This window comes from Hipposideros armiger, unplaced genomic scaffold, assembly GCF_001890085.2.
Source record: "Hipposideros armiger isolate ML-2016 unplaced genomic scaffold, ASM189008v1 scaffold_639, whole genome shotgun sequence".
Lineage (NCBI taxonomy): Eukaryota > Metazoa > Chordata > Mammalia > Chiroptera > Hipposideridae > Hipposideros > Hipposideros armiger.
Genome location: NW_017731989.1, coordinates 1,018,367 through 1,033,273, shown reverse-complemented (window position 1 = coordinate 1,033,273; position 14,907 = coordinate 1,018,367). Strand labels below are relative to the sequence as shown.

At 41.7% G+C, this 14,907-nt stretch overlaps 1 protein-coding gene across 2 annotated transcripts; it reads right to left on the bottom strand.

The window, feature by feature from the left end:
• Positions 1 to 1,738: 1,738 nt before the first annotated feature.
• Positions 1,739 to 12,999, bottom strand: LOC109372484 (putative protein ZNF720). Of its 2 annotated transcripts, XM_019625759.1 has the most exons (4): positions 12,905 to 12,999; positions 10,571 to 10,697; positions 10,007 to 10,102; positions 1,739 to 1,759 (listed from the first exon to the last, which is right to left on the bottom strand). In XM_019625759.1, the coding sequence occupies exons 1-4, from the start codon at positions 12,917 to 12,919 to the stop codon at positions 1,746 to 1,748; spliced, it is 252 nt and encodes an 83-aa protein (XP_019481304.1). In that variant the 5' UTR covers positions 12,920 to 12,999; the 3' UTR covers positions 1,739 to 1,745. The 2 variants fall into 2 exon arrangements, with proteins under 2 accessions (XP_019481304.1, XP_019481305.1); XM_019625760.1 differs by lacking the exon at positions 1,739 to 1,759 and having other exon boundaries at positions 9,993 to 10,102.
• Positions 13,000 to 14,907: the final 1,908 nt, after the last annotated feature.

The window sequence follows — 14,907 nt, the reverse complement described above, 5'->3', positions numbered from 1 at the left end:
CATTTGTAAGGCTTCTCTCCACTATGGACTAACTCATGTTTAATAAAAGATGAACGGCAATTAAAGGCTCTACTGCAGTCTCTACATTTGTAAGGATTCCCTCCAGTATGAATTCTCTCATGTCCAGTAAGATTTGAACGCCGAAGAAAGGTTTTGTCACATTCTCTATATTTGTAAGCCTTCACTCCAGTATGAATATTCCTATGATCGTTGAGACTGGATAATCGACTAAAGACTCTCCCACACGGAACACATTTGTAAGCTTCCTCCCCAGGATGAATATTCTCATGTTCAGTAAAATATACTGATTGCTTCAAAGACTCGTCATATTCGCTACAATTGTTTGACTTCTCTACAGTATAACAATTCTGATGTGTAAGATTGGAGCTTTCATGAAAGACTTTCCCATGTGTACACTGGTTCTTTACAAACTGAAATCTCTGATGCTTATTAGGATCTGACCCTTCTTTAAAGTTTTTCCAAGATTCACTGAATTGGTAACTTGTCTCATCATCACACGTACTCTGGTAATCAACAAAGACAGAAAGGCCTTCAGTGAGGACTCTAATTTCATTAAACAGGTAAAGTTTTCCCCCATTACCCATGATTATCTATGGAACAATGATGCTTCTATAAATAGCCTCCCAAATTTATGAAAATTACAGAATTTGGAACAAAGAGGGATTGTTTCTTGGTGAAAGAATAATAAAAGCCTGGTTAAGCGATTGTAAAATTGATCACATTTACAATTTCTATGTTCATTTTTAAATCTCTGATTTTTAAATGCTTGAGTTTAATTTACTCCTACATTTTAAATAACTCAAATGATTTTACACCATGAATTACATAACTTCCCATATATGCTGCATTTCCTTTAAAAGAATAATCTTTAATAAATTGTTTTCTATCTTTATATTCAGAAATAAGTGTAGTGCTAATGAAACTGCCTTAACATGCAGGGTTTCACATTTCTTATATATTTGTATCTTTAAGCAATGGGGATTTTACCTCAGTAACTGTCCCAGTTTTGTTATGTCCACAATAACATCCTTCAGCCCTTCACACTCCCTCATATTCCCACTCGTTCATTAAGTGCAGATTGTCAAGGCCGCACCTTCCATATCTTACCAGTAGCATTTTGTGGAATGAATCTTCTATTCCTGGGTTTGGAAACAAGTCCAAGGTGTTCTCAGAAGAAATAGCTGAAAGACACCCAATAAATTATCACTCTTACTACACGCAAGTGAATATACTTTCAATTCTAACATACAAATTTAATATCGATTACAGGACTGAACAAGACGGCATAAGAGGGAACACCAAAATTGCCATCCTCCATGGAGACATGAACTTAGCAACAATTACTGACACAATTAGCTTTGTTTGTACTCAGAAACCTTGTTGAGGACAACAAAGCACATAAAAGAGTCACATCAAAGAGGGAAGAAAAGTTGCTTACATTTGCCAACATTACTGTGCACCCTCCCTGGCACACATGGCAATGTTGTGAGAAAACCCCAATTGACAGTTTCTTCTCCAGAGAAACAAAGATGAGTGAACTTCTTGTCCAATGGACTCGCTTTTTGCAGCTACCTGAAGGTCTCATTTATCTTCTGCATGACACCAAGTGCTAAGGAAATGGCAGTGCAATGTGAATGCATTGTGGTGGCCACTAAGGAAAATGGTAAGTAATTTTTCAAACACCACAAAGAGCACAGTACTGAAGACAATCATCACGGATAGGACTATAACACTGCCCCTAAAAAGGAAACTAATAACATTTCAAACCGGAAAATTACGTGCAAAAACCACAGAGAGTACACATTCATAGAACCGGTTTGATAGGCATAAGAACTTCAAGCTCAGCTGCCTGCTATGTGTGTTCGCTAGTATAAAGCAGGTCCACACAGCCTGGGATGGTGGCTGTTTCTTCTTCAAAGCCTCAACAAAACATCACAAGACATACAAAAAAAAACCCCCAAAAAAACATGGTCCAATTAGAGGAAAAACTAAATCTTGAGAAATAAGCCCAAAACTAATACAGCTATTAATTACCTAACCAAGAATTCAAAATACACTGTCATACCTTTAAAAATGTTTTGGGACGACCTAGTAGCTCAATGAGTTAGGAGCCTGCTCAAGATTGCGAGCTCTGAGCAACTGGGTTGCTGGTTTGACTCCCATATGGGCCAGTGATGCTGAGCTGCCACTGAGCTCCCAACAGATGGCAGAATGGCTCAGCTGGTGAGAGCACGTACTCCTAACAATAAGACTGCCTGTTTAATGGTGGGCACGTCCGCCTGCAACTAAGACTGAACTTGGAAACTTGAGTTGAGCTGCCACCCAGATGGCTCAGTGAATAGAGCGTGCGCTCTTAACAAGACTGCTGGTTGACTCCTGCATGAGATACTGGCTACACCCACCCGCAACTAAGACTGAACTGGACACCTTGAGCTTAGAGGCCACGAGCTGCTTACGAGCAGCCAGATGGCGACTGGTGCTCGCCACAACTAAGATTAAAGAACAACATGCTTGACCCCCTCCCCAATTCCACAACACTATTCCCCTCCTCCAATTCCCCAATTAAAAAAAAAAGTTTTAAGTTACCTCTATGGTAACCACAATAAAGTACCTATAACAGACACACTGAAAGACATTGAGAAAGAAATCAAAGCAGGCAACTACCAACAGAAATCAAAGAAACAACAGAACACAGTTCAGAGGTGGGAACGTGGAACAAAATAGCAACACAAATCACAGAAAATAATTCAAAAATAGTTATATTATTCCCTCCGACTCAGTGATTACTTTAAATGAAAACAGATGAAACTCCCTGAATCTAAAGACATGAGTTGGCTGAACAGATTAAAAAAAAATAAAATCCAACTACCTTCTTTGTACAAGATACTCGCTTGAGATAAGGGGACACTCATGGGATGGAAGTCAAACAATGGAAATGTATTCCATAGAAACGGTCACCAATAAAGAGCACAGTTGCCCATAATGATAACAGACAAATACAGAGTAAGGATCAAAACATATCAGAACACAAAGAAGGACATTATATAATGATAATAAAGTAAATTCAACAGAAAGATATAATAATTATATTTATGCAAAAAGTGGGGTAGCCAAAAACAATATGGAACTTCCTCAAAAAATGATAAACCCAACTATAATATGACCCAGCAATTCCACTTCTGGGCATTATCCAGAGCAGGGGTCGGCAAACAGCGGCTCGCGAGCCACATGCTGCTCTTTGGGTACATACACGTGGCTTGGAAGTAAAATTGAAAATGAAAACTATGTTTCATTTATAAATTTTTTCTTGAGTCTAGTTGTGTAGGACATTGCTTCACTGGCCCATGTTGGCATTATCACTGCGCTCTTCCCGGGTGAGGCAGTCACTCACCAGCCATTCAACAGCCGCCCACGGCGATTCATGGCAGCTGATGGCAGCTCTTGCTAGCTGCAGGCCAGCCCCATTGCAGCCTATGCTGAGGCCAGCAACTCACGGCAGCCCAGATCCAGGTCGATCTGTTGTTCACCATCTTAGCTGTAGAGGGCGCAGTGTCATTGGCCCTCATGTGGGATCGAAACCGGGGCCGCATTGCTCAGAGCTGGCGTTCCAAGCCAACTCCTAACCAACGCACCACTCAGCAAGCCCTATAAAATATTTAAAGGATATTATTCACATAATGGTGATTTCATTTGTTTTATGGCTCTCAAATAATTTTTAAATTGTTGTGAGGGACAGGATTGGCTCTTCTCAAAAGTTTGCTGACCCCTATTCGAGAATACAAAAACAATAATTCAAAAAAATACCTGTATTCTTACATCCACTGCAACATTATTTACAACAGACAAGATATATATGCCCATCATATATCAATGGATAAATACGTGATAAATGTACACAATGGAATATTTCTCAGTCAGAGGAAAAACGGAAATCCTGCCAGTGGCAGCATCTATCATGGACCTAGAGGATATTATGCTAAGTGAGATAACACAGAAAAAGACTAATGCCATACGATTTCACTGATACGAAGAAGCTAAAAAATAGAAACGAAAAAACAAATCAGAAAAAGACAGATACAGAGAATTAACTGATGGTTACCAGAGAAGACAGGGCCATGGGGAAAGGCAAAAAACGTGAAGTAAGGCACGGGATGTAACGTAGCCTAGGATATATACTCAACGATATTGTGATGCCTTGTAAGGTGAAAGATGTTACTTGAGTCATATGGTGATCACTTTGTAAGATACGTAAATTAAGAATCACCATGTTGTAAAACTGAAATGAATATATTTTATGCCACCTATACTGCACAAATAGAAATAAATGCATAAAAGTTGATTCCATTTTAGACAAGAAAAATTTGATAACTCTTTCTACTGTTTCACCTTTTCCAACAACCATGTATTACTAGTAGAATGAAAAAAAACACCATGTTGCTGCACAATGAGAAATGAATTCCAAGATTTCATTAGAGTTGACCTATAATATTGTCAGAACATTCAACACAACCTCATCTTCATCAACAGGAGACTCATTCTGAGTTTATTCCAGGAATGAACACACAACTGGAATTTGAATTTAAATGTTATTAAATATAACTATAACATCATACACTTCAGTTTTTCCAAGACAAACTGTTAACCATGTATTTTTTCAAATCATACCATTAACGTTGTTGTTTTTTTAAACATTTTTATTGGGGAATTGGGGGGATGGGAACAGTTCTGGGGAATTGGGGGAAGGGGAACAGACAAGTTGCTGTCCTTTCGTTCTTCAGTCTAGTTGTGGAGGACGTTTCTTCACTGGCCCAAGTTGGCACCATCATTGCGCTCTTCCCAGGCGAGGCAGATCAGTTGCCGGCTTCTGGACAGCCGCTCACTGCAGCTGCTGGCTACACACGGTAGCCCATGGCAACCCACTGCCACAGGGGCTGCAGCCTACGCCGTTGCCGGCGACTCATGGCAGCCCAACTCCAGGCTGAGCTGTTGTTCAGCATCTTAGCTGTGGAGGGCAGTGTCACTGGCCCTCATATGTGGGATCCGAACTAGGGCCCTCTGGCATACCAAGCCAGTTCTTAACCATCACGCCACTCGGCCGGCCCAGCATTAACTTTTGAACTCCCGTATTTCATATCAATTATTAATGAGCAAAAACAACACTGAAGTCATTGCCAAGAGTACAAAACGAGAAGCCACAGACTGGGAAAGAATAATTACAAAAGAAATACCTGCAGGGCTGGCTGAGCAGCTCATTGGTTAAGAGTTGCCTTGGGAGCACAAGCCCTGAGAAGCAGGGCCGCCGGTTCAGACCCCACATGGGCCAGTGACACTGCGCCCTCTACAGCTAAGATGGTGAACCACAGCTCGACCTGGAGCTGGGCTGCCATGAATCGCCGGGGACGGCATAAGCTACAGTGGGGCAGCAATGGGTTGCCATGAGCTATTGTGAGGGGCTGGAAGCCAGTGTGAGCAGCCACGAGCTGCCGTGAGCAGCTGGCAACTGGCCGGCGACCAATCTGCCTCACCCCGGAAGAGCGTAATGATACCAACATGGGCCACTGAAGGGACGTCCTCCACAACTAGTCTGAAGAACAAAAGGAAAGCAACTTGTATGTTCCCTTTCCCTGATTCCCCAACGCTGTTCCCTCCCCCAATTCCCCAATAAAATCTTTAAAAATAAAAAAGGAAGGGGCCCAGCTGAGTGCAGCATTGGTTAAGAGTTTGCTTCATACACCAGCTCTGAGCAGCAGGGCCTGGGTTCAGATCCCACATGAGGGCCAGTGACGCTGAGCCCTCTACAGCTAAGATGGTGAACAACACTCGACTTGGAGCTGGGCTGCCATGAGTTGCCGGCGACGGCGTAGGCTGCAGTGAGGCTGGCCGGCAGCTGGCGTGCGCTTTCGTGAGCTGCTGTGAGCAGCCGGCCATATTCAATGGCCGGCGAGTGACTGCCTCACCTGGAAAGAGAACAATAATACCAACGTGGGCCAGTGAAGCGACGTCCTCCACAACTAGACTGAAGAACTAAAGGACAGCAACTTGTCTGTTCCCCTTATGGATTCCCCAGCGCTGTTCCCCTCCCTTAATTCCTCAATAAAATCTTTTTAAAAAATAAGAAAAAAAAGAAATACCTGTAAAAGTCTATTATGCAAAACACACAAAGTCTTCAAACTGATTGATGAAAAAACTGCCAACCTCATTAAAACATGGGCCAAAGCCCTAAACAGACACCACACAAGAGAGATACAGAAGACAAAATATATAAAAAGATGCTCCACATCATGTCAGCAAGGAAATGCACATGAAAACGAGAATGAAACACACAGCAAATTTAAAAAATACCACACACGTATTAGGAGGGGCCAGAACCCAGAACCCAGACATCAAGTGCTGGTGAGGATGTGGAGCAGCAGGAACTCGCAATTTCTGCCGGTGGGAACGTAAAATGCTGCAGCCCTGGGCCAGCCAAGTGACTCAGTTGGTTAAGAGCTCGCTCAAGAGTTTGAGCTCTGAGCAACAGCGGTTCGATTCCTGGCCGAGCTGAGCAGCTGCTGAGCTGTCAATAAGTGGCAGGATGGCTCAGCTTAAAAAAAAAAAAAAATGCTGCAGACACTTGGGTACAGTTTGGTGGTTCTTACACATCCTCCCATCATACGATCAAGCAATTGTGTTTAAATAGTTACCCAAAGACTTGAAACCATGTATCCACCCAATAATCCACACAGGCATGTTCACAGCAGCTTTATTCATAATTTCCAAAACTAGGAAGCAACCAAGATATAGTCAAGAAAAGAATGGATGAGTAGACTGTGGTGCACACAGACAATGGAATATTATTCAGTGCTATAGAGAAAGAAGCTATCAAGCCATGAGAAGACGTGGAGAAAACCTAGATGCCTATTAAGTGAAAGAAGCCAATCTGAAAAAGGCACATACTGTATGATTCCAGCTATGACATTCCAGAAAAGGCAAAATGATGGAGACAGTAAAAAGATCACTGCTGACCGGAGTTGAGGGGAGGGAGAGATGGACAGACGGAGCACAGAGAATATTCAGGGCTGTGACCCTACTGTGTATGACACGTTATCATAAATGTGTCCACATCCACAGAATGCACAGCCCCTCAGTGAACCCCAAGAAGTATGAACTCTGGGTGACAATTATATGTCAATGTAGCTTCATCCATGTAACTAATGTACCTCTGGGGGTACAAGTGATGTGGCCAAGGGCAAGGCTGTGCATGTGGGAGAGGCATGTGGGAATTCTCTGTAACTTCTAGTCCATTTCGCTGTGACATAAAAGTCTTCTTAACATAAAAGTCATCCTCAGGCTCCTGCTTCTCCTAAATATCTAATCTCAGGTCCACATGTCTTTCCAGAAGTTTGACATGCTCTTACGAGAACATAAATGTCTCCATCCGCAGTTAAAAAAAAATACACAGTACCAACTCACACGAACTAGGAGGAGCAGTATCAAAGAAACACAAAATATCAAGTGTTGGCAAAAATGTGGAGAAATTGGACCGTTATGAACTCTTGGATGATATCACAATTTGTGCAAACAGTATGAAAAACAATATGAAGGTCTCTCAAAAACTAAAATACAGAATTGTGCTATGATGCAGCCTTCCCACTTCTAGGTACATTTCCAAGAAACTTCAAAGGAGGCTCTGCAAGAGCCACGTGCACACCATGCACACTGTAGCATTATCCACAAAACCTGTAATGGGTAGCAGCAGCCCAAATGGCCATCAACAGATGAACAGGGGAAGAAAATGTAACATATACATACAACGGAATATTATTCGGCCTTGAAGTAGAAACAGATCCTCTCACCTGATACAAACACAGAAAAACCTTGAGGACTTTTAGGTAAAGCTAAAGAGTCACAAAACAGATACTATATGAGTCCACTTCTGTGAGTCGCCTAATGCAGTCCTCCTCATAGAACAAAAAGAAGGGTAGTAGCCATGGGCTTGTGTTGAAGGGAGATGAGGAAGTGGTTGTTTAATGAGTACTCGGTGAGTTTTCAAGATTGAAATTTCCAGAGGTCAGTTGCCAACAATGTAAATATCCTTAACACAGGTGGACTGGAAAGTTAGAGAGGGTAGACTTCTAGTCATGTTTTTACCAAAATTGAAAATGAAAAATGATATCTAAAAATCATAGTTATAAAATATTTCAGAAATTATTTTGAATTCAAAATTTGGTTCTCTCACAAACAGAATATGAAATCATCTCTAAACAGATGTTATATTAAGCCTATTACCACTACTTAACTGCACAGGATAAGAAAAGCACTCACCCCATTAACTAAGAAAAGACATAAACAATGAGAGTTATGCACAAAGTTGGAGTAAAATGATACAAACATGCACATACTTTTAATGGCAATAGACATACGCCTCATTCATATGTGACTCAAACCCCACATTGTCTTAAGTGTACTGAGCTGAAAACTGGCATTCATATTCATATATACAAGTAAAAACTAAAAATGCAAGTAACTAATTTTGGAGAAACTACCATAAAAAGAAAAAACATCATTATGGAATTGCAAAATGAGAATAGGTGGCAATGTATCCCCAGAATGCTGAACACTACACAGGTGTACATTGAGGATCCTTCTGTAGAACACGGATGCCACTGTCAGTGTGGTCCCATGAAGAGCAAGCATTCTCAATCATCAGAACACATGTTGTAGGAAAGGAAAATTTCCCAAACAATGCATTAGAATCATCCATAAATAGCTCTAAGGAATATTTCAATAAATAACCATTTAAAACACATGGAAGAAATTTCTGTTATTAATATATTTTGCTATTCTAATACAAATGTATGGGCTATAATCATCATCCAGAGGGAAATAAAAAGCCCTCACTGCTAAACAAAAGTGCAGGAAGTTCTTAAACATCAGAGAATCAGATATCTATAAAATCAGTGTTTGAAATTAAAGTACAACATGATTGAGAGGCATGCTGATGAATCTCACGATTATTTTTTGCCTGAAGTAAACTGAAACTGAGGATGTAAATAGTTTCCGAAATATGGGAACCTAATAATTCTACAACTAACTTCTTACCAATGGATTTCATTCGAGCAGGGAGTATCAGCACTTCTGAATCTAAAACCACTAATCTGACAAAATCTAATCAAAAATGGAAAACAAAGAAGGCCCAGGCAGATTTGGACTGAACAAGACAGAATTATAACACGACAGTCACTAAGAAATCAGGTAACAAGGGAGAACTTCCTATACAGTGGGCAGTATTCTAAGCTCCCCTATGGCATTAATTCATTTAAGAATTCTGTAAGGTAAACAGGTACATTAAACTATTCTTACATGCAGGAATTGGGAGTAGACGCTCGAAATTTCTAATGTTAGTTCATACAAAGCAAAAGGACATTTGGAGTGAAACTGAGATTGAGGGTTTCTGACTTTAGGGAGGTGCCTGGGGCTGAGATGAAATTACTGAATCTGAATTTTGTAGGGTCATGGTTGAAGCTTCCTTAGGATTAGAAATTATAAAGCAGAAAATGTGTGATATCTGTCCCCAGTGCCCCTGGGATTTCTGCTCCAAATTCCAGGACCTCCAGCACTTCCTTCACAAACTCCTTAAAAGACGCAAGGCCAGAATTTTTTAAATGGCCTCAGGGAGAAAACCTCAGCAGCATGCACAGATTTTCCCGGGACTCTGAGGCAATGCAACAGTAGCCAGCTCATGACGACCCCCACAGTCCAGTGGGAGGACATCAGTCCTCACTGCAATGTGACCCAGATCACTGAGCGGGACAGTTTCTACAGGATGTGACAGCAAGGATGTATCAGACAGGACAGTCTCTCTGTGACAGCAACAGGAAGAAACCTGGGCTTCTCACATCCTTTCCCCTGAAGCAGCGCTTCCTAAACCACATCTTAAGGTCTGGCTTCCTCAGAGACCTTTGACCCTCTCACCTGTGTCATCTGCTCCTTCATTCCCACCTACCTGGGAGGATGGATACTGTCTTTTTTTGCTTCACATCCCAGGCCTCCTTCATTCTCTCCAAAAAGGTAACCAGGTCTGGCTTAGAGACAGCAACACCTGTTTATTAGTCAAAGGAACATGAATTTTGATGGAGATTCTCCAGTTTCCAATCCACTATATGTGCTCAGGTGAAAAGAAAGGACATTGCAGAAAATTAGAATATTCTAGAAATGCATTCCCCCAAAACAGTTAACTGACAGCACCTTTACTCTACTAGACAACATGAAACGTTTTCAGATCCTGAGTTCCACTTCAAGGACATCATGAAGACTTTTTTTTTTTTTTTTAAGATCTTTTTTATTGGGGTATTGGGGGGAAGGGAACAGTGCTGGGGAATTGGTGAGGGGAACAGACAAGTTGCTGTCGTTTGAAGACTTCTTTTCTACACCAGCAAACCCCCAGTTGGTACTCAGAGCTGGGATCTGAAACTCGACCACAGAGCAGAAGCTCCCAGGAGATGCTGTACTGATGAAGGAAACACAACCCTGTGGTGGGGTAGGAGTTTTGGAAGGAAGTCAGCCTCACCCAGGGAGCGCAGGTTCCTGTAGTTCTCCAGCATCACGTCCATGTACAGTTTCCGCTCAGCTGGGTGCAGACATTCCCACTCCTCCTGAGAGATATCTATAGCCACATCCCTGAATGTCAACAATCCCTGAAACAAAAGTCACATTTACCACGTGGCTACGGACTAGGTCATAACAAGATTCAATATGAAAACAGTTAAAAGAACTGGTTTTGACCTAGGAGAGTGTCCGGAATGGAACACTAAGGCCACTGACAGTAATATTCTCCAGTGTGTTTTCTAACTCTGAGAAAGGAGGGTGACATATGACCCACAAACCACTGTAGAGAGAAACACATCTTTTTTTTTAAAAGATAGATTTAAATTCAGGCATCAACAAAGGCATATGGCTTTTTATGTGTTATATTTGTATCATACAATATACATTAGGTACATGTCTTGGCTAGAAATATCATGGTGAGTTAAAAATGCAAAGTACTTCTCAAATTTTAACGTGGAGAACAAGGAGCTAGTCTGTTATGAAACTGCAGATTCCAACTCAGGCTGGGGCCTGAGTTTTCACATTTTACAAACTCACTTTTAATTAGTGACATTAATATCTCTGGTCTGCGAGTAACACTGTTCCATAGCACAGAGGAAGAAAACAGGCAAAAATTCATATATTACTTTGAACTGACAGATTTTTATGGAATTTACACTGCTCACAGAAGCATAGCAACACAATCCTTTTTGAAAATGACTGTATACTACAGAGCGTTTTGTTTTTTACATATTAATTCATAATGCACACATCTTGTAATACACATGACCCATAAACTGAAAACAATATCACACATCCTCTTGTATGGGAATATTTTCTGATGCATCCATTAAATGGTAGAGCTTGGGTTTTATTCCAAACTTTCTCTGGAATGTTTAAAAAAAAAACAGGAACCAATACGCACAGACAACTCTCATGAACCTACATGGCTATATCTGTAACTGAGAAAAAGAGAAACAACTTAAGCAAGTAAGCAGAAAGAATTGATCAAATAGTGTTAAGATTTTATGGACACAGACACACAGACTGACATACGGGAACTGTGTGCACATTAAACATGACAGAAAAGGAAATTTTCACGTCACTGAAATCACAATTATTTTCAATTCTGTACATCACATAAATGTCTTTTGGATGATACTCTGTATTTTATAAATACAACAGGGGGAAGACTACACAGTAACGTAAGTTATTGCTGCTGTTTCTTTGAAAAAATTTGCATGTCATTTGTCCTGATGAATACATTACAAATTTACCACACTTCAAAACTTTAATAATGTGATTGCTGTAAACTTTCTTAAAAACACTAACAGTGATGATGTAGAAAATGTCTGTGACATGAGTGTGGAATATAATGAAAATTTACAGGAAGAAGGCCTGACTCATTAAAGCCTCCATGCCAAAAGCCAATTATCTCTAGTACAGAAAGCTGAGGACTTTCATTAATCAAAGCAGAGAAACTAAGAAGGGAGTTTCCAGATGAAATGTAATGATTTTTGCACATCTTTCTACAAATCCCTCCAGACTCTTATTAATGATAAAGAAAACAATGTTAACTTTATAGTGAAGACAGGACCTCAACCAGGTGCAAGTCAGGTGGAACAAGTGGGTATCAGCTGGCCGAGGTACACAGAAGGACACACTGTCACTGCTGTCATGTTACTGGAAAAATGAAGAACTAAGAAAATCATAATCTGAATCTGATAATAAAAATATTAGTTTTATACAAATCTGAACACACATATAGCTCCTGTGTTCTGTAACTCTAATAGGGTATTTAAACAACAAATCAGTATCACCAATCTAGTGAGCAAGACAGTTCCAATAATTCTTTTTTTGTCTAACATTCCAAGCCATTCTGAGCAGAGGCCATCCTGGGTCCTGGTGCACATTCTTACCCCCGTTCTACAGTCATATGACGCTGTAGTCACAGGACACACACCTACACCTCCCTTCTTTAGGACACCAGGCATCTGACCCTGCCCAATAGGGACCTTAGACACAACCCCCTTTCCAGGTGGATTTTGCCACTAGTTTAGGGTCAGTAACCACGGTGAGATTCCTCACGTCCTGAGGGAGCGGATGGACAGAATACAGAGAAGGCTCTGGGAGAAAGGCAGAGCGTTCTACAGAGGTGACCTTGACACTCATGAGAAGAAAAGGAAAAGTAAGTCGGTGAAATCGATCTCGCTAGGCAGAGATGTCAGAAGTAGAGAATTAAAGGTGGCAGGTTCTAAACCCACAGATTTTAGGAGAAAAAGCAGACACAGCCTGTGACCCGGGTCGGAACACTTACCTGAGAAGCAGCCATTTCGTCCTCGTCGTCCTCCTGCTCTGGGTTGTTTCCTCAGGTGAAGTTCTGGGGAGAAATCACATCTGCATCTTGAGGATGTGCCCACCCTTAAGGGCTTCAGCTCAGGCCCTTCATCTACTTCCTCCAAACTGACAGGCAGAAGGACCTTGAAATGCTGAGAAGATCGCCCGTTTCTGACTTTTGTCACTGGACAGTCAGGGACAAGAAGCTCCTAAGTGAAGACAGAACTGTCAGTTTTCTCCTTCCTGATTCACATGCTCTCCCCTTTCATAGATGTCCACAAATTCCTACAGCAATGAGAACGTGGGATGCTCTCCTGCCCCCCACACATGCAACAGAGCACTTCGTAACCTTCCCTTGAGCAAAGGTTTCTCTCAACAGTCAGAACTGTGTCTAGGAGCCCCCAGCTAACCCCTGGCCTCAGCTGAGAGTCACCTGAACACCTCATTAAAACAATGATGCTCCACCCAGACCACTTCTCCAACTCCCAGGGGGAGGGCACAGGTGATAACACTCTTTGAAATTCCCAAGTGACCTAGAAGGAACCCTTAGCTTCCTTCTAGGAAGCTAACCCTTAGCTTCCTACTGGGAAGCTAATCCTTAGGAACTTTTAGCTTCAATGAGCATGCAGGTCCCTGGGGGATCAGGGCCCACTTTAAGAGTTATGGTTCTGCAGGTCTGCAGGGGGCCCAGGAAATGGCATCTTTAAATCTCCTGGGGGTACTGACTTGCTCCCCAGACCTGTTTCCTGTCACAGTGGGCTACAGATCTCAGACTCCATCTCTGACTCTGCACTCCTGACAGCTCTGGGGAACTTCTAGAAGGGCTGGCTCCCCGGGTGTATTTCCTTCCTGTTTTCCAGGAGATCACAGAGAATTAGTTAAAAACCATAAAATAATAAACACACATTTTGGTGCTGAAAACTTGTAAGCAAGAGTTAGCTATGGAAATACACTGATCCAATTATTTCACAGTGAATAGACTGGCTCCGTGGGAACTGAGTTTCAGGTCTGTCCAGTCCGTCCTTCCACATATTCAGAGAATGAACAAGTGGGACTTGAGGGGACAGCTACTTGGTAGCTCCCAGCTCACTAATTTAACAAAGCATGTAAACTGAAAACAAAAGCTGCTAAATATCAAAATAACTCACCACATTAGGTTCTCAAGCGGACATCCTCACCAAATGCACACTGAAGTGGCCTAATATTATTAATAAGTACCAATGGTGTTTCCACATGATAAAGAGTAGAAAGAATGCAGGGCTTCTCATCTAAACTAGACACAATGTTATTAGAAGAGAAATCAATTCAAGATGTTCTTTACCGTAAGTATTTCTAGGATCAAAATTTTTTCAAAATTGAGACTTCATATTTAGAAAATAATAAGAGCTGGTAATGAGATATCACCAAAGCTTATTTCAGAAGTTAATGACTAGTTATAAAAAAAGCAGAAATTCAGAATAAGATTTATCTTGATTTGCTTTTTATAAAAACAATGCATCAGGGCCAGCCCAGTGGCTTAGTGAGTTACGAGTTTGGTTAAGAGCGCAAGCTCTAAGCAATAGGGTTGCTGGTTTGATTCCCACATGGGCAAGCGAGCTGTGCCCAAGCTGAGCTACTGCTGAGCTGCCAACAGGTGGCAGGATGGCTCAGCTGGTGAGAGCACGAGCGCCTAACAACAAGACTGCCTGTTCGAGATGGTGGGCTATGCCCGTCTGCAACTAAAGACTGAACTTGGCACCTTGAGCTGAGCTGCCGTTCAGATGGCTCAGTGGATAGAGCGCCTGCTCTTAACAACAAGGCTGCTGGTTAGACTCCAGCATGGGATGGTGGCTATGCTCACCCGCAAGTAAGATTGAACACAGAACCTTGAGCTTAGAGGGTACACACCGCCGTCTGGAAACAGATGACAACTGGCGCCCTCAACAACTAAAACTGAAGAACAACTTGGCTGGTCCCTTCCCCAATTCCCCAACACTGTTCCCC